Source organism: Globicephala melas, chromosome 11 (assembly GCF_963455315.2).
Source record: "Globicephala melas chromosome 11, mGloMel1.2, whole genome shotgun sequence".
Lineage (NCBI taxonomy): Eukaryota > Metazoa > Chordata > Mammalia > Artiodactyla > Delphinidae > Globicephala > Globicephala melas.
The window spans coordinates 31,880,922-31,906,397 of record NC_083324.2 but is presented as its reverse complement, the minus strand read 5'-3'; the positions used below and the strand labels follow the sequence as shown (position 1 = coordinate 31,906,397).

The 25,476-nt window shown below is 36.6% G+C and overlaps 1 protein-coding gene across 1 annotated transcript in view; it reads right to left on the bottom strand.

Annotated features, from left to right (window-relative positions):
• Positions 1 to 25,476, bottom strand: part of DNAH12 (dynein axonemal heavy chain 12) — a 226,431-nt gene that overhangs the window by 7,861 nt on the left and 193,094 nt on the right. The window contains exons 60-71 of the mRNA XM_060308393.1: positions 24,403 to 24,575; positions 19,634 to 19,774; positions 14,410 to 14,568; positions 14,093 to 14,237; positions 10,160 to 10,310; positions 9,696 to 9,949; positions 9,352 to 9,492; positions 7,676 to 7,813; positions 6,143 to 6,376; positions 5,673 to 5,861; positions 3,547 to 3,650; positions 1,787 to 1,991 (exon numbers count right to left, since the gene is read on the bottom strand). Of these exons, the coding sequence (XP_060164376.1) occupies positions 1,787 to 1,991; positions 3,547 to 3,650; positions 5,673 to 5,861; positions 6,143 to 6,376; positions 7,676 to 7,813; positions 9,352 to 9,492; positions 9,696 to 9,949; positions 10,160 to 10,310; positions 14,093 to 14,237; positions 14,410 to 14,568; positions 19,634 to 19,774; positions 24,403 to 24,575 (2,034 nt within the window). The remainder of the gene's footprint in view (positions 1 to 1,786; positions 1,992 to 3,546; positions 3,651 to 5,672; positions 5,862 to 6,142; positions 6,377 to 7,675; positions 7,814 to 9,351; positions 9,493 to 9,695; positions 9,950 to 10,159; positions 10,311 to 14,092; positions 14,238 to 14,409; positions 14,569 to 19,633; positions 19,775 to 24,402; positions 24,576 to 25,476) is intronic.

The following is a 25,476-nucleotide window of genomic DNA, read 5'->3' as shown; positions in this document are numbered from 1 at the left end:
TTGGTGCTTTATGACCATCTAGAGGGGTGGGATAGGGAGGGTGGGAGGGAGACACAAGAGGGAGGAGATATGAGGATATATGTATATGTATAGCTGATTCACTTTGTTATAAAGCAGAAACTAACACACGATTGTAAAGCAATTATACTCAAATAAAGATGTTAAAACACACACACACACACACACACACGAGATATCGCCCTGCATCTCTCAGAATGGCTATCATCAAAATTAACACAAATAACAAATGCTGGCAAGGATGTGGACAAAAAAGAACACTTGTACACTGTTGGTGGGAATTTAACTTGTTGCAGGCACTGTGGAATATGGAGGTTTCTCAAATAACTAAAAATAGAACTAACACATTACCCAGCAATTCCAGTCTCAGATATATATCGGGAAAAAAACAACACTAATTTGAAAAGATACATGCACCCCAATGTTCATAGTAGCCTTATTTACAATTGTAATATATGGAAGCGGCCTAAGAGTCCATCAGCAGATGAATGGATAAAGTAGATGTGGTATATATATACAATGGAATACTACTTGGCCATTAAAAAGAATGAAATTTTGCCATTTGAAGAAACATGGGTGGACTTGGAGGAAGTTATGCTAAGAGAAATAAGTCAGACAGAGAAAGACAAATACTTTATGACGTCACTTATATGTGGAATCTAATAAATACAACAAACTAGTATATACAGCAAAAAGAAGCAGACTCACAGATATAGAGAAAAAACTAGTGGTTACCAGTGTGGGAGTGCAATGTAGGGGTGGAGGAGTGGGAAGCACAAACTACTGTGTGTAAGATAGGCTCAAGGATGTATTGTACAATGTGAGGAATAAAACCAATATCTTGTAATAACTGTAAATGGAAAGTAACCTTTAAAAATTTTATAAAAAGATTAAAACAAACAAAAATAGTCCCATGAAAAACTGGCCTAGGAGATGAATAGGCAATTCACAGGAGAGAACACAAACAGCAAACACACATACCAAAAGAAGCACAGACTCACTAATAATCAAAGAAACTCAAATTGAAACAAAGATATGCTTGACCTATCAGATTGGCAAAAATTAAAAAGCAATGTATGAGAAAGCCTATCTCTCCACATCTTCACAAGTAGGGTTATTTTATTATTAGCTTCTATAGTGAAACAGATAAAGCGTTTGTATAATAAAAGGGCAACTGAACACTGAGAGGTCATATACCTATGTGAATTTCCAAAATGTATTTTGGGGGCTCTCCCCACCCACTATCCTCACATAAGCATCAACCATAGGATGGGGGCAAGCAGAGGAGTTGGGGAGGAAAAAGAGTGTGCTGCCTTACACATCCTTTATGTGTGAGATTGCAGGGTGAAGCGTTCGGAGATTTCAAAGCACTCCATCTTTTCCCTGGTTTTATGAGATAAGAGATAAGAAGCACTGATTTCTAGATAATGGACAATTATTGATAAATCCAAGCCTCAGGCTCTTTTTGTGATTTACCATCAGTAGGAAAATCACAAGACCAAGTTGTGAATCTTCAAAAATATAAATGTCACATATTACTTGGGTTTGGGTAAAATAAAATTTTAATTTTCTACTAGTACTTTGAAATGTGTATAATTTTCAATATTCTAAAATTTTGATTAGATTACCATGAAACTACTAATCCATTTCATCTAACTCAGAGACATTCAAGTGACCACAGCCAATTTCTAGTATCTCTTCTAGTATCTCCCAAAAAATGAAATAATGTATACGTTATAATATATATATATTATATATAATTTTTAACCTGTAAAAAGTTCAGCCGGGCTAGAAAGTCTGTGATGTAACTTCCTAGGGGTTTAAGACTTGGGTATGATCGTCGGGCCCATATTTCTGGAACCTTTCCAACAAGCAGACTGCCAGAGAGTGCCTCCAAAGCAGAATCCATGACAACCACGCCCTTAATAGCTTTTTCAAGGTCCTGTAGAGTGTTGCGTATAGTTTTAATTAAACTGCAAGGAAAGAAATTGTGTCATCAACATATATGATACTAAATACCAACATACAGTCTTTCCAGTAGAAGAAATAGCAGGATACCATTCACAGCTTTATGGGAGTGTATTCCCAAAGTGTGGTCACCTCCCACTTGATAATATAAAGTAATTTTAGGTGATACTTGGATGCACATTTTTCATCTTATTTATTACATATGTATTTTTAAATATAGAAAATAATATAACTTGTATATCAAAATTGGTGCTTTCAAGGTATTATTGCTTAAGACCAGGCAAATTTAAACAGAGAATGATTTAAGAAAAAATATCAGGTAAATAATGTTATAGGTGACATGCAAATATGAAGAAAGTTATAAAGGTACGATACAATGGCTGAAACTTTGGAAACACTGAATTAAAACATACAGTGTATATTCATTTATACCCTTGCAAGTACTTTGTTTCCCACTGAGGCCCAAACTGCTAAGAACACCATAAATATACCTGAAGTGAGGGTTTTAGCCTAGAAGCCTAAGCAACTGAGAGAGAGTATGTTATGATATGTAAATACATATGGTATTTGTATAAGAATTACTAAATTAATTAAGGCATCATAGTGTTTTAATATGCTTCATTTTAAAATTTCAAAAAGTCTGGAAACTGAAACAAACTTGGAAACACTAGAAAATTCATAACCAAAACAATTCTCCATTCCTTAAGCCAGTATTTAACTGTAGAAAATTCAATTTGAAAATTCAAAGCAGGGGCTTCCCTGGTGGTAGAGTAGTTAAGAATCTGCCTGCCAATGCAAGGATCACAGGTTCAAGCCCTGGTCTGGGAAGATCTCACATGCCGCGGAGCAACTAAGCCCATGCAGCGCAACTAGTGAGCCTGAACCTTAGGGCCCACGAGCCACAACTACTGAACCCATGTGCCACAACTACTGAGCCCACTTGCCACAACTACTGAAGCCCATGAGCCTACAGCCCGTTCTTCTCAAAAAGAGAGGCCACCACAATGAGAGGCCCGCGCCACAACAAAGACTAGCCCCTGCTCGCGGCAACTAGAGGAAAGCCCATGTGCAGCAACAAAGACCCAACACAGCCAAAAATAAATAAATAAATAAATATATTTATTTAAAAAAATTCAAAGCAAATAATTTGTTTGCTATTTTAGGGTACCTAGTCAATCCAGATAGACTCAGGAAGAAAATGGGGGGGTGTATATGTGTCAATGGCAGAAAAATGACAAGAGATGTATTTACACATAGACCAAGATAAGGCTCATTCCATCTTCACTTCCTGAGGAGAAGAGCAATAGGTGGGTGAGAAATTATGATTAATGAAAATTTTTAACCAGTAAAAGCAGATCTCTATTTCATCACCATTTTTACATTATAGAAGATACCTTCCCTTCTGGGGCAGAAGATTATGCAACTTTAAAAAAGGAGAAAAACTCTAATGAAATGGCAAGTTTTGATAATATTTTCTTAAACTTTTAATTCAATACCAGTGTAACTTTTTATGAACTTTGGTTGGTAGCCTTCTGAATAACTGGGTATAGAGCTCCTTACTTGTTAAATCTTTCCATTTCTTGTACTAAAACAGTATTCATGCTCTCTTCATATCTCACGGGATACTTGAGTAGTGCTGATTCAATGTCAAAGTCATTTGGTAGCTAAGAGAATAGATTTTGAAGATCGCATATTACTCTCAGAATAAATAATTAGTTTCATTCAGCTATAATATCAATTATAGATAACATTAGGCAATTACTATGTGCCAAGTATTATGCTAACTGCTTTCCAAACATTATCTCATGTAATCTTTACCATTCACTATTAGGTGGCCATCATTATCATTTAAGTACAGATAGGTTAAGTAAATGCCCAAGGGTACAGAGTCCAAAAGTGGTCTGTTTAAATCCATAGATCTCTAACACTAAGGCCCATGCTCTTTACTACAGGATAGAGTACTATGAAGAAGATATACATTTCTGAAAAGTTGTGTAATTTTCTTTTGTAAATTGAATTTTATTTTCCATTAATAAAACTGATGTACCACTTCATAACTCTTTTTAATTTATTTCCAATAAATTATCAACTGGCTCAAAATGGATTTGCTTACATCACTATCAAATAATTAATGTATAAATGTAGCAAGGTTCCAGGGCATAGGGAAAGAGAAGGCCATTGAGTGTCTGATTTCAATGAGGCATCTCAGAGACACTTGAGGAGAAGCGATAAAGGGGACTTTGGGGTTGGTGATCAAGCCCCAAGACAATGGAATTCACACTCTTAAAGAGGCAAAGGAATTTCCCTATGGGGGAACTCCCAAACTAAGAAAGTTGAGCTGCCCAGACTGTCCCCAGGCAATGGTCCTTGGGTGGTACAAAAGAATTCTAAGTCATATTAGGTGGTGTCACTCAAGGCACATTTGGCTCAGCACAAACATTCTACCCCAATTAAGTCCTATATGCCACTTCCAGGTAACTTCCTGCTAGGGATCTTGTAAGAGCCACCATTTTGGGAGGGCAAGAACCTTGCCCCGAAGAGATAAACCACACAAGAAGAAGGGGCTGAGGGTGAGAAGAGGCAAATGGCAGAAGCAGAAGTCCAAGGGTGGAGGTTGGCGGAGACTAGCTTGATTTTACCCAGGGGTAGAAGGCAGTGTTGCTCCCTTCTCCTCTCCAGTGGCCACAGCCAGGCTTAAGGTGAGTAGGCTCTACTTAAGGACTGGTGTAAGGCAAGGGTACCAACTGTGAGAGTAGAGTCGGTGCCATCCGTGGTTTTTCAAGGCAGATGGGGTAGGGGTCAGGTTCTGCTCTGTCAGAGTGCCTGACACTGAAATATGGGGATAATTATAGTATTTATCCTGGAGGGGAGTTGTGAAGATCTGTGCTTAGCACCATAAAGTCCTCTTAGTAGTTCTTTACTGAATTTAAGACACAGAAAAAAGTGAGAAAAGAGATTATCATTCCACTTTACCAAGAGGGCTAAGTACATTGGGCTGTAGTATGGGGGGGAAAAAAGGCTGTAGCTGTTAATTTAGTGCTGATCTTATTTCCCTGTGCCTCCTCACTTCTGAAGGTATAGATTAAAAACCATTCCCTCCTTGAACCAGCAAGTTCAGACCATTTCCTCCATTTAAAAAAAGTAGGTCCGGGCTTCCCTGGTGGCGCAGTGGTTGAGAGTCCACCTGCCGATGCAGGGGACACGGGTTCGTGCCCCAGTCTGGGAAGATCCCACATGCCACGGAGCGGCTGGGCCCGTGAGCCAGGGCTGCTGAGCCTGCGCGTCTGGAGCCTGTGCTCCGCAACGGGAGAGGCCACAACAGTGAGAGGCCCGCATACCGCAAAAAAAAAAAAAAAAGAAAAGAAAAAGTAGGCCCACCATCTTTATTTAGAAATAATAATAAATCATATATTCAGTAGCTTATCCACAACTGTAGTTACTAAGAACTTACTATTTGCCAGGCATTATGCAAAGCACTTTAATTTAATGATCTCCTTAATGTTCACAAGAACATTACACAGCTGGTACTATTATCACCACTTTACAGATTTGAAAACTGATGTTCAGAAAGGCAAAGTATCTCACTCAAGGTCATAATGCTGCTAAATGGAGTTTTCAAGTTGACATTTCAATGCCATTTTGATTTATGTTATATTACAAGTAACATATCTTAAGCTAAACATTACCTTGTTGAGAATATCTTTGGTAATTTCTAGTAGAATCTGGTCAGCACTTCCTGAGGATCCTGTCTGTTTGGAGCCTCCTTGGGTGAGGAGCAAGGACTCAAAGAGGATTTTTGTTTGTTGAAGATCTTTGGAGATATCAACATTTTCATGTAATCCAAATATCTCAGGGTGTTGAGTAAATGGAAGTTTCTACCAGAAAATAGATTCAACAAGCATCACATTTTCACTGGATACGTTAATTCATAAGGTAGACATGTGCAGACCAAAAAGGGTTAAAAATCAACTAAACATCAAACAACAGAGGAATCAAACTTTTCCAGTTTTCAGTAACTACTAGAAACAAAATATATTGAAAGCTGATTGAACCATAGTACTTGTCTAATCCTATACATTATGGGGGACTACTTCACTATTTGCTTTTTAGAAAAATCACACTTGAATCTCACCCTATTTTCAGTGATATCAGTTACCTTAATGAATTCAATGTACTCATTATAAGTGCCTTTGGGAGGTGCAAAATAGTTTCCACTGGGAGAAAACTTATAATGAGAGTTTTCAATTATGTTTGCGTTATAAAAGTCAGCCAGCATGGTTAAGAGGAGACGTCTGTCCCAATCATCTGTCACTCTTCCTCCATAGTTACACTCTCCAGTCAGGTAAGAGATAGCTTCAAATGGAATTGTATCATATTCATTTATAAATAACTGAAACAAAGGAAAAATGAAATGAGAAAAACCTTAAAGTATTTCATTTCATCTCCATTTTAAGATGGCCTTAAATATCTATCAATCAATCAATCATCCATCAATCTATACACATGGAAGTGGGGTTGGAAGAATTATCATCATGGTTGTTTTGAAGCCCCATGTCATAAAGGCCCTTATCACAGCACAGAAGCAGAAAAATACAATATTCTGTGGTTGTCTCGTTGGATTAATATATTTGGTAAAACATGACAGAAATAATGGGAAAGTATTGGAGTTGGCCAGACCCGAGTTCAAATCTTAGCTCAATGGGTAAATTTACTTCTTAGCTTTGGTTTTCTCCAAAACAGGGATAATACCCACCTTACAGGGTTGCTGTGAGAATTAAAATTCATGTAAGTAATGTGCCTAGTTCAAAGTCTGAGTGAGTAGTAATTTATAGCGGGCATTTGATCTTTTTCCTTTGGTGGGGGGCTGCTGACCATCTCATGCATCTCATGTTTCATTGTAAGTCTACAGAAACTGAAAAAGCCGACCACTCACTTTCTCAGCCTCCATTATGGCTAAAGCCTAGGCTTGTGACCTGGGCTTGGAAACTCAGATGTAGCCATCCTAGACTGAACTGGGGTTTAGGGTGCAAAGAAGCAGGAACAGCAAAGAATTTTTTTGATGACATCAGAGAGTATGTAGTAGACTAGTGTCTGTGTGGCAGCTATGAGCTGTGGTGTCTGATATTTAATAAGAGTAGAAGGAATGCTGTTACCAGACATGATATGATTCTGGATATGACTGTGGATGCCTTGGCTCTCCAGCCATCTTGGTGATTCTGTGACCTACCCAATATTCTTTCAATAAATTCCTTTTCTACTGTTTTTGTTGACTGATAGAGCTAAATTGTAGATCTGACTGAGTGGAGGCTAAGAGTAGAGTATAGTGAGGACCTATATAAAGCCAACACTGAGGAGGGCACTGCAAAAAGAAAGAACTAGGGTCCTTGATGGCAACACTTTTGTTGAATCAACCAACTCCAGAGTCTGTCCTTCCTCTGCAACTCTTTTTTATGTGAGATAAAAAGTTTCATTATGGTTTAAGCCAGTTTGAATCAGGTTTCCCATTATCTGCAGCAGAAAAATGCAGATGGAGATTATGCTTTATAAGCCAAAATTATAATTATTAATACCATCTAGCCAACTATTAGTGGTGTTGGGAGAACTGAATAAGTCATTCTAAGCAAAGGGAATTGCCTAGGGCCTGGTACACAGTGATCCTCCATCAATGTTAGTTCCTTTCTAATTTTACCTGTAGTTGTCGAATACTGATGCGTAAATCTGATTCATTAAATCCATATGGAATATTCCAACCAAGAGGACCAAATTTCTTTCTCTCTTGCACAAGGGCATGAAAAAAACAAACTCCAAAGAGTAACTTCTCCCATGCCTTTAAGATAAAAATATGCAACAAGGAAAAAATCTGATCAGGTTTCCATTACTAAAATGAGGGGAACTGATGATCTTTCATTATAAGGTTCTATGATCATATATCTCTACAAACTTTTATTTAGAAAGACTATCCAAAATAATGCTTACTATAAAAAGTATTAATCTTATGACTTATCCAAAACCTCCAAGCTAGACAAACTACAATAACATTATACTTTATTAAAATGCAATAGTGCTAGAGAGACATGCCAAGATGGCAGAATAGGAAGACCTTGAACTCACCTCCTTCCTTGATACACCAAAATTACAACTACTTACAGAGCAACTATCTATGAGAACAAACTGAAGGTAGAAGAAAAGATTTTCCACAACGAAAGACATAAAGAGAGAACCACAAGATGGGTAGGAGGATCAGAGACATACTGTAGTCAGGACCCAGGTTTGCTGACCCACAAATGAGAGGAAAATCACAATTATAGAGGTCCTCCCCAAGGAGTGAAGGGTCTGAGCCCCACATTGGGCTCCCCAGTGTAGGGGCCCTGCACTAAGAAGACAAGCCTCCAGAACGTCAGGCTTTGAAAGCCAGCAGGGCTTATGTTCAGGAGAGCTGGTAGGCTATAGAAAACAGAGACTCCACTCTTAAAGGGTGTGTGCAAAATCTCCTTAGTGCTGATGTTTCCTTCCATGCAGGGAAACTTCAATTAATGTAACACTCCTGGATTTTCTCCATCCTTATACTCACTGGTGGAGGGAGGAGTACCTATCTGACGGGTAAATTTGGGGAAAGTCAAGCAAATATGCTTTGCTCAGCTTTTCCCTTTTCTCTCTTAGAAGTGAGCTTCCGGCAGGGAAGGAAGTTTTCCTCTGTTCCTCTGGGTAGATAAATGTACTTAATTCTGGGTTCAGTAATACTAAGCCCACTTGTTCACAGATGTAAACTACATCTTCCAACCTAGTCTATATCAGTAATTAAGGTTATAATTTGGTTCCCATATGTTTGTACTTTTTCCTGTTTCTTAACTGGTAAGAATTTGGGCAGAGAAAAGGAGTGCTATTTATTGGAACTCCTAACGTCCTCAATACCACGTGCAAAACTTTTTTACATACGGATACATTGAAGAGTGTTATTAATATGTCAAAACATTATTACTAGAATTTCCATGAAGGCAGATTTTTTTGGTGACGGCAGTGTCTATTTTACTCTCACTGCATTATATCGTACCTAACAAACATATTTGTTGAAAGAATAAATAAATGATGTTAAAATAGATTGCTACTCTTGGGTCTTAATTGTCTTAATCAAATGCACTGTTGGACTTTTGTACAAACTAAGAAATGTTCATTCATTCAACAAATATTTATTTGAGTATCTACTACATGGGAAGCAGAACACAAACAACTGGGAATAAAATAACATAGGTAGAATTTCTATCTTCTTAGGAAATGCCTAAAGTTTAATATTAAATAAAATATTTATGTTTTCATATTTTTTCACTATAAAAACACATTTTAAAAGTTCCAGAGGCTGAGCATTACCAGTTCCTTTCCCTCGCATCCATTGAAAAACTGAGGATCAGAAACTGGATGAGTGAGATATGATTGGAGGAGATTTAGCCGAAGACCCGTAGGAGGCTCATTAGTCATTTTTACTCCATTCTGTAGAATTGTTACTGGGAACTAAGACAAAATAAACAAAGAGCATTACTCTAGATAACCAACTCAAGTCCTAAAAATACATACACTAGTGGATTAAAAATAGGTATAAGGGAGGACTCCAGAAATATTTTTAAAACCTCTTAAGGTTAAGCATTTAAGATATACAATATATCAATAACACATAACCAAATAAATGTACTAAACTCCATAGGAAATAAATATACTTTTGGAGATGGGTAACTTGTGAGCCAAAGCCTAAAGGATGAATTACAGCCTTCGGGAGAAAAATCTTCACATATTTTTTCCAACATGGGCATCCAGGAGACAGCGAGGTGACAGTTCTGTAGGCAAACCCAAGTTCCTTCCTCTATTGCTGCGTTAATCATTTTTGTTGCAATTGGTCCTTGTCCCTGTCCCAGTGAAATAGCTTGAAATTTATTTCCAGACATAGCTTTATCATTTGCAAATTTCAGTAGGCCTAAGAGGGCACAAAAAAATAAATGGTTTCACTGCTTACTCTAAAATTATAAAATGTGCCTTATGTTTCAGTGTATAAGTATTTAATTGTGAATAATTCTAGTTACCTTTCCTTATAAATACCGAATTTACTGATTTGCACTCATCTAAGAAATAGATATTGAACAAGATGATTTATTTATAATTTATTAAGTTGACATTATGCACTTACTGGCCATGGGATCTGCTCCTGGAGATAACACAAAAATTAAGGGAATGGTGCAATTTGAATCCAAATAACTCTTTGCCAAATCAAATGGTGGAGGCTCTACAAACTTTTTCCCTAGTTTGTCAGTTACATAGTTAGTTATGGCTGGACTTATCTGTTGAAGAGAGAAAAAATATGATCTTTAGAGTAACTTTTATTTCACATAACAACTTTGATTATTACTGAAAACCGACAGAGTAAACTATGAGTCTAATGGATAAGAAAAGCATGCAGCATATCATAGGCAAAGCGCTAATTTTCCTAATATATAAAAGGTATCTATAAATTGATGGGACAAGACTAACAATCCAAAAGAAAATGGGCAAAGAAGATAAACAGTTTATAGAAAATGAAATAGAAATGGATCTTAAACATAGGAAAAGATGCTCAACCTCATTTAGTATAGCAGAGACTGCAAACTGTCCCCATTCTGTGTCTCCTTTTGGTAACAGAACCCCAAGTTTTCCCAACCTTTCATGCAGCTAGATGTGGCTATGTGACTAAGTCTTGGCCAGAGAAATACAAATGGACATTATATATGGAGCTTCCAGATCCTATTTTTTATAAGGAAACTGTTTGCCTTCAACACTCTCTTTTCCTGTTCAACAGATGTGGTGTTCATGACCCAGCTTCAATCTCACTGACAAGGACCACACTTTAGGAGTCTTCTCTAGCATGAGAGAAGGAACTTGAATCTATGGATGATCTCAAGAACAGAGGTGCCCTGCCAGCCCTCAAGCAAATACTCTGGGCTGTTAGGAGAGATAGAGAAAATAACTTCAGAATCCTACTGATTCTGTTTCTCTGGAGAATCCTGACCAACACAGACTTTAACTGAATTTGGTTTAATGCAATTAAATCCAACTCAACTCACAGATATTTACTGAGATGTCCAACCATCTGCCAGGTACTGCTTTAAGTCCTGGAGATATTGAACAAAATAAGACACGGGTCCTGACCTCAAGAAGCTCAGAGTCCAGTGGGAGACCCTACCAAGTAGACAGACAATTATTGTGTATTCCAGTGTGGTCAGTGTGGTGTTTAAGCACAGGATCCCAAGCATGGCAGACAAACCAGTAACCCCACACGTGGTACTGAAACAACATCTCCACTGGTCATCAGAGAGCCATTCTGTGGAATGCAAATAGGCAGGGGTTTCCCAGATGCAGAGCTACTCATTCCTAAGTTTACCATGAACAAGGGAAGCTATTTGTGATAAAATAATGAATAAAGCACTGTTTTGGCCTTCAAGGGACTTATTTTCTAGTGAAAGGAACATATATATATATATACATACAACTATCAGGTAGGAAAGAATGAGGTACATTTTAATAATGTACAAAGGTCTTTGGGAGTTAGAGTAAGGAGAAAGACTCAGAAGTCACGTAATTATATAGGCCTCTGTTTGAACCTACTCAGAGACTGAATGAAGCATTCGATAATGCTCCATGTGAAAAAAATGTAAAAAAAAAAAAAAGGAAAAAGAAAAGACAGGACCATTGCAATCACTTTCAATACCTTCATTTTATATGTGGTTGTAACTGGAACTCAGAAAGGTGAAGTGACTTACTCAAAGTTTTAAGATACATATATAAGCATAGCTTTTAGTTTTTGGGGTTTTTTTTTAACATCTTTATTGGAGTATAATTGCTTTACAATTGCTTAGTTTCTGCTTTATAACAAAGTGAATCAGCTATACATATACATATATCCCCATATCTCTTCCCTCTTGCGTCTCCCTCACCCCCTCCCTATCCCACCCCTCTAGGTGGTCACAAAGCACAGAGCTGATCTCGCTGTGCTATGCGGCTGCTTCCCACTAGCTATCTACTTTACATTTGGTAGTATTTATAAGTTAGCTTTTAGTTTTTTGTTTAAAATTTTTCCTTTCGTAACACTATAACACTTTTCTCGAGTGTATGAAAATTTATTTCACCTAAAGAAAGATTTTTGTGCTTGTTTGAACTAATAAAATTATGACACATTCAAGATTTTTTACTGTCTTCTGCTTCTAGTCAATATTGAGGAAATGGACCAGATTTACCTTCTTGCCATAAAGAACTAAAAAATGGGCAATATTAATGAAACAGCCATTTTCAGACATAAGGCTGTTCAGACAATAGGTGGTACAGGATAGTGATTCCTGATAAAAAAAGAAACAAACAAGGTGAGACCTATTATCCCCTTGACTTTCCTCTGGGAGATACATTCCAGACTGTGGAACAAGGAGAGCAACTGAAAGTGGTACAACACAGTGTTGCTGAATTGGGAAGACAGGCATCAGAGTTCAAGGAGGCTCAGGCTGCTGGAAGTTTCAGAGTTCAAATCTGAAGGGAAGTATCCAGAGAAAGAGCTCAGAAATCTGCATAATATTGTCCTTCTGTCTTTGCTGAACACCATGGTATGTATACATAGGCCAAGCAAAGAGTGACTGGGGAGCTGTGAACTTGGGATATGAGGAGCTACCAGAGTTCATGAAAGGCTGGGAATCATTCAAGTTCCCAGTAGCCACAATGGAGAGTCCTTGGTGATCACTTGGGGCATTCAGTAAAGGCCCTAGAAGGACCACACTTTAGCCATGGAACTAAACTATCCATGGAGTAAAGGCTATTCTATACCTGCGCTAACAAATCTTAAAACAATCTTTGAAAGGATCAATCTGAATTTAACTGTATAGTCAAAGGGGTAGGTAAACCTTTTCTATAGAGAGCTAGATAGTAAATATTTTAGGTGTTGTGGGCCACATACAATTTCTGCTGCTTATTCTTTTTCTTTTCTTTTTAAAATTTACTTATTTTATTTATTTTTGGCTGCATTGGATCTTCGTTGCTGCACATGGGCTTCTCATTGCGGTGGCTTCTCTTGTTGCGGAGCATGGGCTCTAGGCGTGCAGGCTTCAGGAGTTGTGGCATGTGGGCTCAGTAGTTGTGGCTTGTGGGCTCTAGAGTGCAGGCTCAGTAGTTGTGGTGCATGGACTTAGTTGCTCTGCGGCATGTGGGATCTTCCCAGACCAAGGCTCGAACCCGTGTCCCCTGCATTGGCAGGCAGACTCTTAACCACTGTGCCACCAGGGAAGCCCTATTATTTTTCTTTAAAACAACCCTTTAAAATGCAAAAATCATTTACAGTTCATGGGCTGGACAAAAATAGGTCACTGGCTAGATTTGGCCCAGAGGTGTTGTTTGCTAATCCTGAACCAGCAGAACAAAAGTCAACAATCTTTAAAGGAAGATGACAAAATCAAAATCATAAACAATGTTGAGCATCCAACCAAACATTATTGGGCATGCCAGGATGTGGGAAAATATAATCTATAACCAAGAGTAAAATCAGTCAATAGAAACAGATTCAGAAATGATGGAATTAGCAGTCAAGGATTTAAAAACAGTTATTATAACTGTTTCCAAGTATTTAAAGAAAAGGATAAACAGAATGAAAGGAGAAATAGAATATATAAAAAAGAACAAAATGAACGTTCTGTAAATGAAATATACAGTTGCTGAAACAAAAATTAATTGGATGGAATTAATAGCAGATTAGACACTACAAAAGAAGAAATCACCAAATTTAAAGATAGCAATAGAAACTGTCCAAACTGAAGTACAGTGATACAAAGGATTTTAAAATAATTAACAGAGTATCAGTCACCTATGGTATAATATCAAGCAGTCTAACGTATATTTAATTGGAATCATGGGAAAAAAGTATTTGAAGAAATAATGGCCAAAGTTTTTCTCAAGTTGAGGAAAACTATAAACCTACAGATCCAAGGAACTCAATGAACCCACATGAGCATCTGAAATAAAGGTTAAAGTACCAAATAACAATAACTTTAAACCTAGTACTTCATAAATGGCAAATTATCTGGGTTCCAAATAGAACACATTTGTCTTTTACCTTATCAGGTCTTAAGCACCGAAGAATTATGATTTTCTGTAGTTCATTTAGCCTTGTATCCATTGGTGCTGGAAATTTAGCATTGTGTGGCTCTTTACTATCGTAGATCTCCCGCCATTCAGCTATATTGTCACAAAAATGATTCCTAATGGAAAGAAAAGCTTAATGATTATCCTTTCATTGGGAAAAAATTTTAAAAAGAGATTGTTGAATGAGGAGATGAATCAAGACAGCTATAGAAATATTTTTTAAAAATCACTAGATTACAAATTTACCTGTTACTATTCAATGCTAAGTCATTGTGTTTAAACAATTACCTGAGTCCTTTGAACGCAGGAAATTCACTTGCACGACAGATTTCCTCCCAGCTTTTATCCTGTAGCCAAGTTGGATCAGGATTTTTCTCAGAACTCTTAAGACTTACACCTCCAGTTAAAAGAAACATCAGTTCCTGGTATTCAATCTCTTTCTTTGCCCTGTGTTCCCAAAATAAGGACTGCTGTAAATTGTTGTTTTAAAATTGAATGAAGTCAATTTCTGCTTATATAGCCTGGATAAAACAATCAGAACTGACCTACCCTACTGCTATAAACAACTAGGAACTGGAAAAAAAAATAAACAATTGTTTTTAGAAATTATAATAGCTAGTGCAGGACTGTGGGCCATGAAAAAAAGGGAGACAAGGTGATCCCCATGATTGCCTCAGCTAACCGCCAGGAGGCACTTTTCAGACTACAAAGCATGAGGGTAATCAAATCAGAATCTAAGAGTACTGCTGAGTTGAAGAGACAGAGATCAGAGTTAAGGAAGGCTAAGGTGGCTGCAATTTGTGGGCAGAGTACCAGAAGAGAGGAAGATACATGGATGAGGAGCTCCAGAAATCTGCACAGAAATCCTTTTTATTCTATTGCTAAATGCTGAGTTATGTATGAGTAGGGTAAAACCCCAGGAGGACAGGCAAAGCATATCTGGGGAGCTGCAAACTAAGTAGCTACCAGAGCTCACACAGGAGTGAATATATGAGTTATTGCCAACTAGAGTTGAATCTTTATTGAACACCAGAGGAGTTCAGTGGTGACACTGGAGATACTTTAGTAGTGAAGCTAACCTAGCTGTAGAATAAAGTCTACTCTAAAACTGTCATAAGAAATCTTAAAAATAAGACTTGAAGAGGTCAAATGAATTCAGTATAATTTAAGTACCTGCAAAAGTAAAGTCTAGTGCTCTTTAAAGCAATTAAGAAAAGAGAGAAAAACAAATACCGTATGCTAACATATGGAATCTAAGAAATCTATAATCATATATGGAATCTAAGAAAAAAAAAAAAAGGTCATGAAGAACCTAGGGGTAAGACAGGAATAAAGACACAGACCTACTAGAGCATGGACTTGAACATATGAGGAGGGGGAAGGGTAAGCTGTGAAAGTGAGAGTGGCAATGGACACATATACACTACCAAAGGTAAAATAGATAGCTAGTGGGAAGTAGCCACATAACACAGGGAGATCAGCTAGGTGGTTTGTGACCACCTAGAGGGATGGGATAGGGAGGGTGGGAGGGAGGGAGACGCAAGAGGGAAGAGATATGGGAACATATGTATATGTATAACTGATTCACTTTGTTATAAAGCAGAAACTAACACACCATTGTAAAGCAATTATACTCCAATAAAGATGTTAAAAAAAAAAAAAAAGACCCAGCACTTACCAATGTAAAATTCACAACATCCATAACCAGGAGAAAAGTCAGTACATAGATGCGATGTAGAAGTGATAGAGATGATATAACAAGCAGATAAGAATGCTAAAAGAGCTATTATAAACATGCTGAAGGAGTGAAAGTGAAACATGAACATAATGAAGAGAGAAGTGGGCAAAATAAAAAATAACCAAATGAAACTTCTAGAGATAAAAAATTAAAATCTGAAAGAAAAATTCACTGACTTTTTCTCAGATTTACAGAAATTGAAAGTATGCATTACCAGTAGACCTACACTATAAGAAATGTTCAAGGAAATTTCAGGTAGATGGAAATTTGAATCAACAAAAAAGAATAAAGAGCATCAGAAATGGTAACTAGTAGATAAACATAAAAGACATTTTTCTGTTACTTATGTCTCTTTTAAAAAGTAATTGACTATAGCAAAATAACAACATGCTGTGGGCTTTATAACATATATACAAGTAAAATGTATGACAATAAAACAAAAGCTATGAGGGGAAAGTTAAAAGTATATTGTTTTCAGTTCTTATATATATATGAAGTAGTATAATTTTACCTGAAGATAGACTATAAGTTCAAAGGTATACTATAACCCTAAACAAATCACTAAAATAATAAAACATAAAATTATAGCTAATAAACCAACAAAGGAGATAAAATGGAATCATAAAAATACTCAATTTAAAGAAAAATAGATTTATAGAGACGTGGATGAGCCTAGAGACTGTCATACAGAGTGAAGTAAGTCAGAAAGAGAAAAAGAAATATCGTATATTAACGTATATATGTAGAATCTAGAAAAATGGTACAGATGCACCAGTTTGCAAGGCAGAAATAGACACACAGGCATAGAGAACACATGTATGGACACCAAGGGGGGAAGGGGGGTGGGATGAATTGGAAGATTGGGATTGACATGTATACATTAATATGTATAAAACAGATAACTAATGAGAACCTGTTATGTAAATAAATAAAAATAAAACCCACAGGTTAAAAAAATAAATAAAACAGACACTAAGTTCCCAAAAAAATAGAAAATGAGGAAACATGAAACAAAGAAAAGATGGGCAAAACAAAATAAATCATAAGATGGTAGATTTAAACATAACTCTATTATCTCATTAAATGTAAATAGTCTAAACAATTTCATTAAAGGTAGTGATTATCAGATTGGATAAAACAAGTAAGACCTAATTACATGCTGTCTATAGACACAGTTTAAATATAAAACAAATAGGTTAAAAGTAAAAGTATGGAAAAATATATACCATGCTAACACTATTCAAAAGAAAGCTGGAGGGGCTACAATAATATCATACAAAGTAGATTTCAGAGCAATAAATATTACCAGGGATTTTAAAAAGTCAAGTCAATTTATTAAGAGGACGTAACAGTCCTAAACATTTATACATCTAATAACAGCATCAAAACACACAGTAATATTGATAGAACTGCAAGGAAAAGTCTCTATAGTTAGAGATTCCAACTCTCTCTCTATAACTGAACAAGTAGATAGAAAATCAATAAAGATATAGATGATATATGGACCATCTTGACCTCCTTGACATTTTAGAACATTCCACCCAAGAACAGCAAAATATACATTCTTTCCAAGAGTACACAGAACATTTACAAAGATGGATCATATTCTGGGCCATCTAATGTCTCACTCATAAAATTTCTGGAACAGGAATAACTATAGAGACAAAAAGCAGATCAGTATTACCTGGGGCTGGAAGCAAGAGCAGGAATTGAATAAACTGGCAAAAGGAAACTTCTGGGGATGATGGAAGTGTTCTAAAACTGGATTTTGGTGATGGTTGCACAATTATATAAATGTACTAAAAATCATCTAACTGTATTCTTACAATGGGGGAATTGCATAATGTGGCAATTACACCTAATAAAGCTGAAAAAAAGAGGCTATCTCTATTGAGTGACTTACATTTATATTAATAGAAAAAGGTGCACAAGAACATTTACAGTGTATTCCCTTTGTGTAAGAAAGGAAAATAAGAAAAACATAAACAAATATATATAAACACACACGCACACACTTCACAAAAATTTACTCAAAATGGATCATAGACCTAAATGTAAAATGCAAAACTATAAAATTCCTAGAAGATAACATAGGAAAAAACCTAGGAGGTTTTAGGTATGGCAATAACTTTTTAGATACAACACCAAAGGCACAATCCATGAAAAAAAGAATTGATGAAGTGGACTTCATTAAAATTTAAAACATTTGCTCTGCAAAAGACAGAGAATAAGAAGGCAAGCTACACACTAGGAGAAAATATTTCCCAAAGATGTATCTGATAAAGGACTGTCATCCAACTCAACAACAAAAGATGAACAACCAAACTGATTAATAAATGGACAAAAGACCTAACAGATGCTTCACCAAAAATGATATAAAGATACCAAATAAGCAAATGAAAATATTTTCAATATTATATATCATTAGTGAATTGCAAATTAAAACAAGATTACACTACGCATCTATTAGAATGGTGAAATCCAGAACACTGACAAGACCAAATGCTGGCAAGGTTGTGAAGCAACAGGAACTCTCATTCATTGCTGGTAGAATGCAATGGATTAAGGAATGTAACCTATATGCTTGTTGAGCCTCTTCTGGGATCTGTGATGCAGAATGGATTTAGACTTTCACTTAGGACCCATTTTCAAAGTAATTTTCACAGAGAAAATATTAGTCAAGAAGAAAACTCTTTTAATATTTTAATGGTCCCATGAGTGAGAAAATAAAGGTGCTCCTTCAGCACCTTCCCCTGCCCAATATGTTCTGGCCCGAGTTTTTGCTTTTTCCAGAGTGTGGGTCAGTTTCAACATTCAGGACATCAAGGACCACAAGCCAAGATTCCTAAAAATGCTGAGATGCTGCATGGAATCTCTTGGAATACAGTTTCTTATAAAACTAAACATACTCTTACTCATGATCCAGCAATCACACTTCTTAGTATTTAACCAAATAAGTTAAAAACTTATGTGCACACAAAAACCTGAAGTTTTATTCATACTTTTCAAAACTTGCAAGCAACCAAGATGTCCTCCAGTAGGTGAATAGATAAACTAAAGTACATCCAGACAATGAAATATTACTCAGTGCTAAAAAGAAATGAACAATCAAGCCATGAAAAGACATAGAAGAATCTTAAATACGTGTTATTAAGTGAAAGAAGCCAATCTAAAAACTCTCTTTCTTTTTTTTTTTTTTGGCCACGCCACACGGCTTGCAGGAACTTAGTTCCCTGACCAGGCCAGCAGTGAAAGCACCGAGTCCTAAGCGCTGGACTGCCAGGGAATTCCCTGAAAACTCTATTTCTTGATCTGAGTGGTAGTTATGCAGATTTTTGCTTTGTACGAATTTACCAAACTGTACCTGAACATTTTGTGAGCTTTTCTGTATGATCCAAATTTTAAAAATCAAACATCAAAACACCAATACTACTATAGAGAAATGTACAAGTAAAATCATGAATTATGCAGAGCTAAAACATGATATCCTTCTGTGAGAAGCCATTGATTAGGTTTTCCAGGCAAGTTTTTTTTTTTTTTTTGCAGTACGCGGGCCTCTCACTGTTGTGGCCTCTCCCGTTGCGGAGCACAGGCTCCGGACGTGCAGGCTCAGGAGCCATGGCTCACGGGCCTAGCTGCTCCACGGCATGTGGGATCTTTCCGGACCGGGGCACGAACTCATGTCCCCTGCATTGGCAGGCGGACTCTCAACCACTGCGCCACCAGGGAAGCCCCAGGCAAGTTTTTAAAAGAAAGAAAAAGCAAGTAACTTACAAAAGAAGATTGGCACATAATAAAAAAGAAAACAATAGCTTGTCCTTCTCAAACAGTGATCGGCATATATTACAATATAAGTTGTATGTGAAGTGGTCATTTAAATATCGTAGGCGCTTTTCCAAAATTTTGGATTTGTTACTGAAAGGTTAAAAAAAAAAGGAAAATATATTGAGTCAAGTAAAACTAAGAAAAAATAAGTAACATATGAATTAACATACAAGTTGTTTTTATTTTATCGAAATAACCACTGTTAAAAATATGAAACTACACACACACACACATACACACACACACACACACACACACGTGCATATATTGGGTTCACCAAAAAGTTTATTCAGGAAAATACCCGAAAGAACTTTTTGGTCAGCCCAATAAAAATGGTGACATCTGAGTAAGCGCTCTGGATCGTACCAGTGTGAACTTCCTGGTTGTGATACTGTACTATAGTTATATAAGATATTATCATTGGACAGGAACCCTCATGCACTATTGGTGAGATTGTAAATTGGTACATAGTCCCACTATGAAAAACAGTATGGGGGTTTCTCAAAAAAATAAAAATAGAACTACTATACAATCCAGCAATGCTACTTCTGGGTATGTACCCACCACAAAACTCCAAAAACACTAATTCAAAAAGATATATGCACCCTATGTTTACTGCAACATTATTTTTTTTTAATTGAAGTATAGTTGATTTACAATATTGTGTACATTTCAGGTGTACAGCACAGCGATTCAGTTATACATTTATATATATACATATAAATCTATATATTCTTTTTCAGATTCTTTTCCCTTATAGGTTATTATGTAATATTGAGTATAGTTCCCTGTGTTATATAGTATGTCCTTGTTGGTTATCTATCTATAACCATAAATTTGTTTTCTGTGTCTGTCTCTCTCTGTTTTGGAAATAAGTTCATTTGTGTCTTTTTCTTTTAGATTCCAGATACAAGCGATGCCATATTTGTCTTTCTCAGTCTAGAATACTTCACTTAGTATGAGAATCTCTAGGTCCATCCATGTTGCTGCAAATGGCATTATTTCATTCTTTTTTTATGGCTGAGTAATATTCCACTGTACATATATACCGTATCTTTTTTTTCTCTCTCTTCTTTTTATTAATGTAGTATATCATATTGATTTTTTTAACATCTTTATTGGAGTATAATTGCTTTACAATGGTGTGTTAGTTTCTGCTTTATAACAAAGTGAATCAGCTATACTTATACATATATCCCCATATCTCCTCCCTCTTGTGTCTCCCTCCCACCCTCCCTATCCCACCCCTCTAGGTGGTCACAAAGTACTGAGCTGATTATCTTTTCAAATTATGGTTTTCTCTGGATATATGCCCAGGAGTGGGATTGCAGGATCATATGGTAGTTCTATTTTAAGATTTTTAAGGAACCTCCATACTGTTCTCCATAGTGGCTGTACCAGTTTACATTCTCACCAACAGTGTAAGAGGGTTCCTTTTTCTCCACACCCTCTCTAGCATTTATTATTTGTAGACTTTTTGATGATGGCCATTCTGACTGGTGTGAGATGATACCTCATTGTAGTTTTGATTTGCATTTCTCTTATAATTAGCGATGCTGAGCATCTTTTCATGTGCCTTTTGGCCATCTGTGTGTCTTCTTTGGAGAAATGTCTATTTAGGTCTTCTGCCCATTTTTTGATTGGAATTTAAGTGTCCATCAATAGATGACTGAATAAAGAAGATGTGGTATATATACACAACATATACTTAGCCATAAAAAAAGAAAATTTGCCATTTGCAACAACATGGAAGGAACTAGAGTGTATATGCTAAGTGAAATAAGTCAGAGAAAAATATCATATGATCTCTCTTATATGTAGAATCTAAAAAACAAAACAAATGAACAAACAAAACAACACAGAAACAGATTTATAGATACAGAGAGCAAACTGGTGGTTGCCAGAGGGGATGGGGTGGGGGCCATATAGGTGAAGGGGATTAAGAGGTACAAATTTCCAGTCAGAAAATAAATCAGACATGGGATGCAACATAGCATAAGGAATATAGTCAATAATATTGTAATACTTTTGTATGGTGACAGATGGTTACTAGACTTATTGTCGTGATTATTTCTTAATGTATTTAAATGTTGACTCACTATGTTGTACACCTGAGACTAACATAATATTGTACATTAACTACACTTCAGCTGAAAAAAAAAAGATGTAAGAACTGGAGAAACTGGGTAAAGGGTACATGGGACCTCCCTGTACAGTTTTGTGTGTGTGCAACTTCGTATGAAGCTATATGTTAAAAATGGGGTATAATTCTATGAGAAAATGAAATATGGTTTACACCATCTCTCTATTTTCAAAATTCTAAATTTCTTATTGTACTCCCAAATGACTGAAAACAATCAGTTAATTAAAAAGCACCTACTGAATATCTATTAGTGTGAGAATCTAAGCTGGGGAGGGAACTGTAAGAGATAAAGAATTATGAAACATTTACCTGCCTCAAAGAAGCATAAAATCTAGATCAAGATCCATATGTTAAAAAAAAAAAAGAAAAGTAAGAAAACATATGGACAAAAGTGATTACTTCTGGATGGGTTATGACTAATAATTATTTTCTTCTTTATACTCTTACATGCTTAAAACTTTTGCAATAAGAATACGTTGCTTTCATTTTTTTAGTTCAATTTTTTCAGTAATACTTATGGGAATCTAAGACGATACACCCATTCTAGGAAAGTTTAGCAGTTACTTAAAAAAAAAGAAACAAGCAACTACCACATGATCCAGCAATTGCACTCCTGGGCAGTTATCTTGGAGAAATGAAAACTTATGTTCACACAAAAACCTGTCCATGCATTTTATAGCAATTTTATTTGTAAAAGCCAAAACCTGGAAATAACCCAGATGTCCTGTAATAAGTGAATGATTAAACAAACTGTAGTACATCAATATCATTAAATCCTCTCAGCAATAAAAAGGAGTAAACAATCTAAATGAATCCCCAGAGAATTATATTGGGTGAAAAAAAGCCAATTCCCAAAAGTTACATAGTGTATGATTCCATTTATATAACATTCTTGAAGTGACAAAATTATAGAAATGTAGAACAGATTAGTGGTTGCCAAGGGTTACAGTCAGCATGAGAATGGGAGGAAGATGAGTATGGCTATAAAAGGGCAACATGGGTATCCTTGTGGTGATGAAAGTACTCTGTATCTTGACTGTGTCAACATCAATATTCTGGTTGTGATATTGTACTACAGTTTCTCAAGACATCACCATTGAGGAAACTGCATAAAGAGTACATGGGATTGCTGCATTTTTTCTTATAATTGCATGTGAATCTACAATTATCTCAAAATTAAAAGTTTAATTTTTAAAAAGTAATACTTGGATCCATGGGAATGGGATGGAAGGGGAGGGGGTAGTGACACTTCTCTGAGCAGACCTTCTGTATGGGATTTACTTTTGGAGTCATATTGATGGCTTACGTACTCAAAAATATAATTAAAATCAACAAGGAAAAGGGGGAAACTCTAAAATGAAATATAAAAATAAACAAATTACCCTAACTGTATTTCACGTGAATAACAAACATCATCATACTAAAGGAGGAAAAACTAACCCAAGTAACTTTTGAATATAGTTTTTTGCATATAAAAACAAAAAGACTGTAAGTTTCTGTGTGAATACATGCATCCAATTCTCTTTAGTATATACCCAAGAATTGCTAGATTTGCTGGAAATACTGGATCATACGGCAAATCTATGTTTAACATTTTGAGGAACTTCTAAAAATGTTTCCAAAGTGGATGCATTATTTTACAATCCCACCAGCAGTGTATGAGGGTTCTGATGACTTCACATCCTCGACACCTATTATTGACATTTATGTCAATTCTTCAACTTGAACATCCTACATCATGTAGGGTATGTTAATTCAAATTCCAAATCCCAACTGGGAAAGTTTAGGGATTTCAATCACTCAGGAAAGATTGTTCTACCAAAAGCCCATGTAGAACACATATGCTAGGCTCAAATCATATTTTTATTCTACTTAACAAGTTACTAAATACCAGATATTGTTAAAAATACTCTATAAATATTATCTTTTTAATTCTCATAACAACTCTTAAAGGTAGGTATTATTATTATCCCTATTTTATAGATAAGAAAAATTGAGGCAATTACAGAAAAGTTAGCTGACTTGCCTGTATTCATGCAGCTATTATGTGGCAGAACTGAAATTTAATCGCTTACTCCAGTCTAACTGCAAAATCTGTGCACATTCAGTAATTGGTTAAAGTGAAAATATCTAGCAAATGATTAGAAATGTGGGGCTGAAATTTTTTAGAGACCTCAAGGCTGGAGAAAGATATACTGGAGTTGCTAGCAAAGATAGGTCATGTGCTTTATCAAAATATTCAAAAGAGACGGGCAAAAAGACCTAAAGCTAATCCCTCTATGCCTAAATCTTGAGTAGAAGTGAAACAAAACTTAAAATAGAAATGAGGCCTGCTTGCTTGCTTTCTCCTTCTTTCCTTCCTTCCTTCCTCCCTTCCTCCCATCCTTCTTTCCTTCCCTCTTCCCCTTCCTTCCCTCCCTTCTTCCTTCCTTCCTTCCTTCACTTTTCCCATACTTTGTAATGTTCTATAGTGAATATGTGTTATATAAACAGTAAGAAAAAAATTATATATTTTAAATGGAAGGATGGTGAAAATCCAACCTAGGGAGCATGAATGAAGCTAGAGAATGTTTACCTGTCATGAATAGAGTTGATATAAAGGTTCACAAACCAGATGAGAGAGTATTGGTACATGGGATCAATGTTAGCCAGGTCTGCAATGCTAAAGAATAATACTGATGAATGTTTAGCAATAGGTCTATAGCCTTCTCGAGACTCTGCTATTTTGAGTTCTGTTTTTTCTGCAATCTAGAAGAAGAGAAAAATCAAGATTAAGAAATAGGAGATGTTTTAATTATATATTTTTCATATAATGAAATTTATATTAAAAATATCCCCTAACTTAATGACAAAATTATACAGGAATAGTTTACATCAAAGGGCTTTACTATGCTAAAATCTATTTTAAAAAGAAAGGGAGGGGGCTTCCCTGGTGGCGCAGTGGTTGAGAGTCCGCCTGCCGATGCAGGGGACACGGGTTCATGCCCTGGTCCGGGAAGATCCCACATGCCGCGGAGCAGCTGGGCCCGTGAGCCATGGCCGCTGAGACTGCGCATCCGGAGTCTGTGCTCCGCAACGGGAGAGGCCATAACAGTGAGAGGCCCGCGTACTGCACAAAAAAAAAAAAAAAAAGAAAAAAAGAAAGGGAGGGACTACCCTGGTGGACCAGTGGTAAAGAATCTGCCTTCCAATGCAGGGGACACTGGTTCGATCCCTGGTCCGGGAACTAAGGTCCCACATGCCGTAGGGCAACTAAGCCCGTGCACCACAACTACTGAGCCTGCGCGCCTCAACTAGAGCGCCTGCGTGCCGCAAAACTACAAAGCCCAGGTGCTCTGGAGCCCGCGGGCCACAACTAGACAAGAGAAAAGAAACCCTGCATGACACAAGTAGAGAGACGCCCATGTGCCGCAATGAAGAGCCCACGCATTGCAACTAAAGCTCCCACATGCCTCAGCGAAGCTCCTGCATGCTGCAACTAAGACCCAACGCAGCCAAAAAAAAGTCTAAAAAAGAAAGAAAGGAAAAGGAAGGAAGGAAAGAACTAGGGAGAGAGGGAAGAAGAAGAGAGGGTGGAAAGAAGGGAGGTAAAAGAAAGAAAAATCTCTTTACAGATTGAAGGTGTAACTACCCACCAATCATCTCTTTC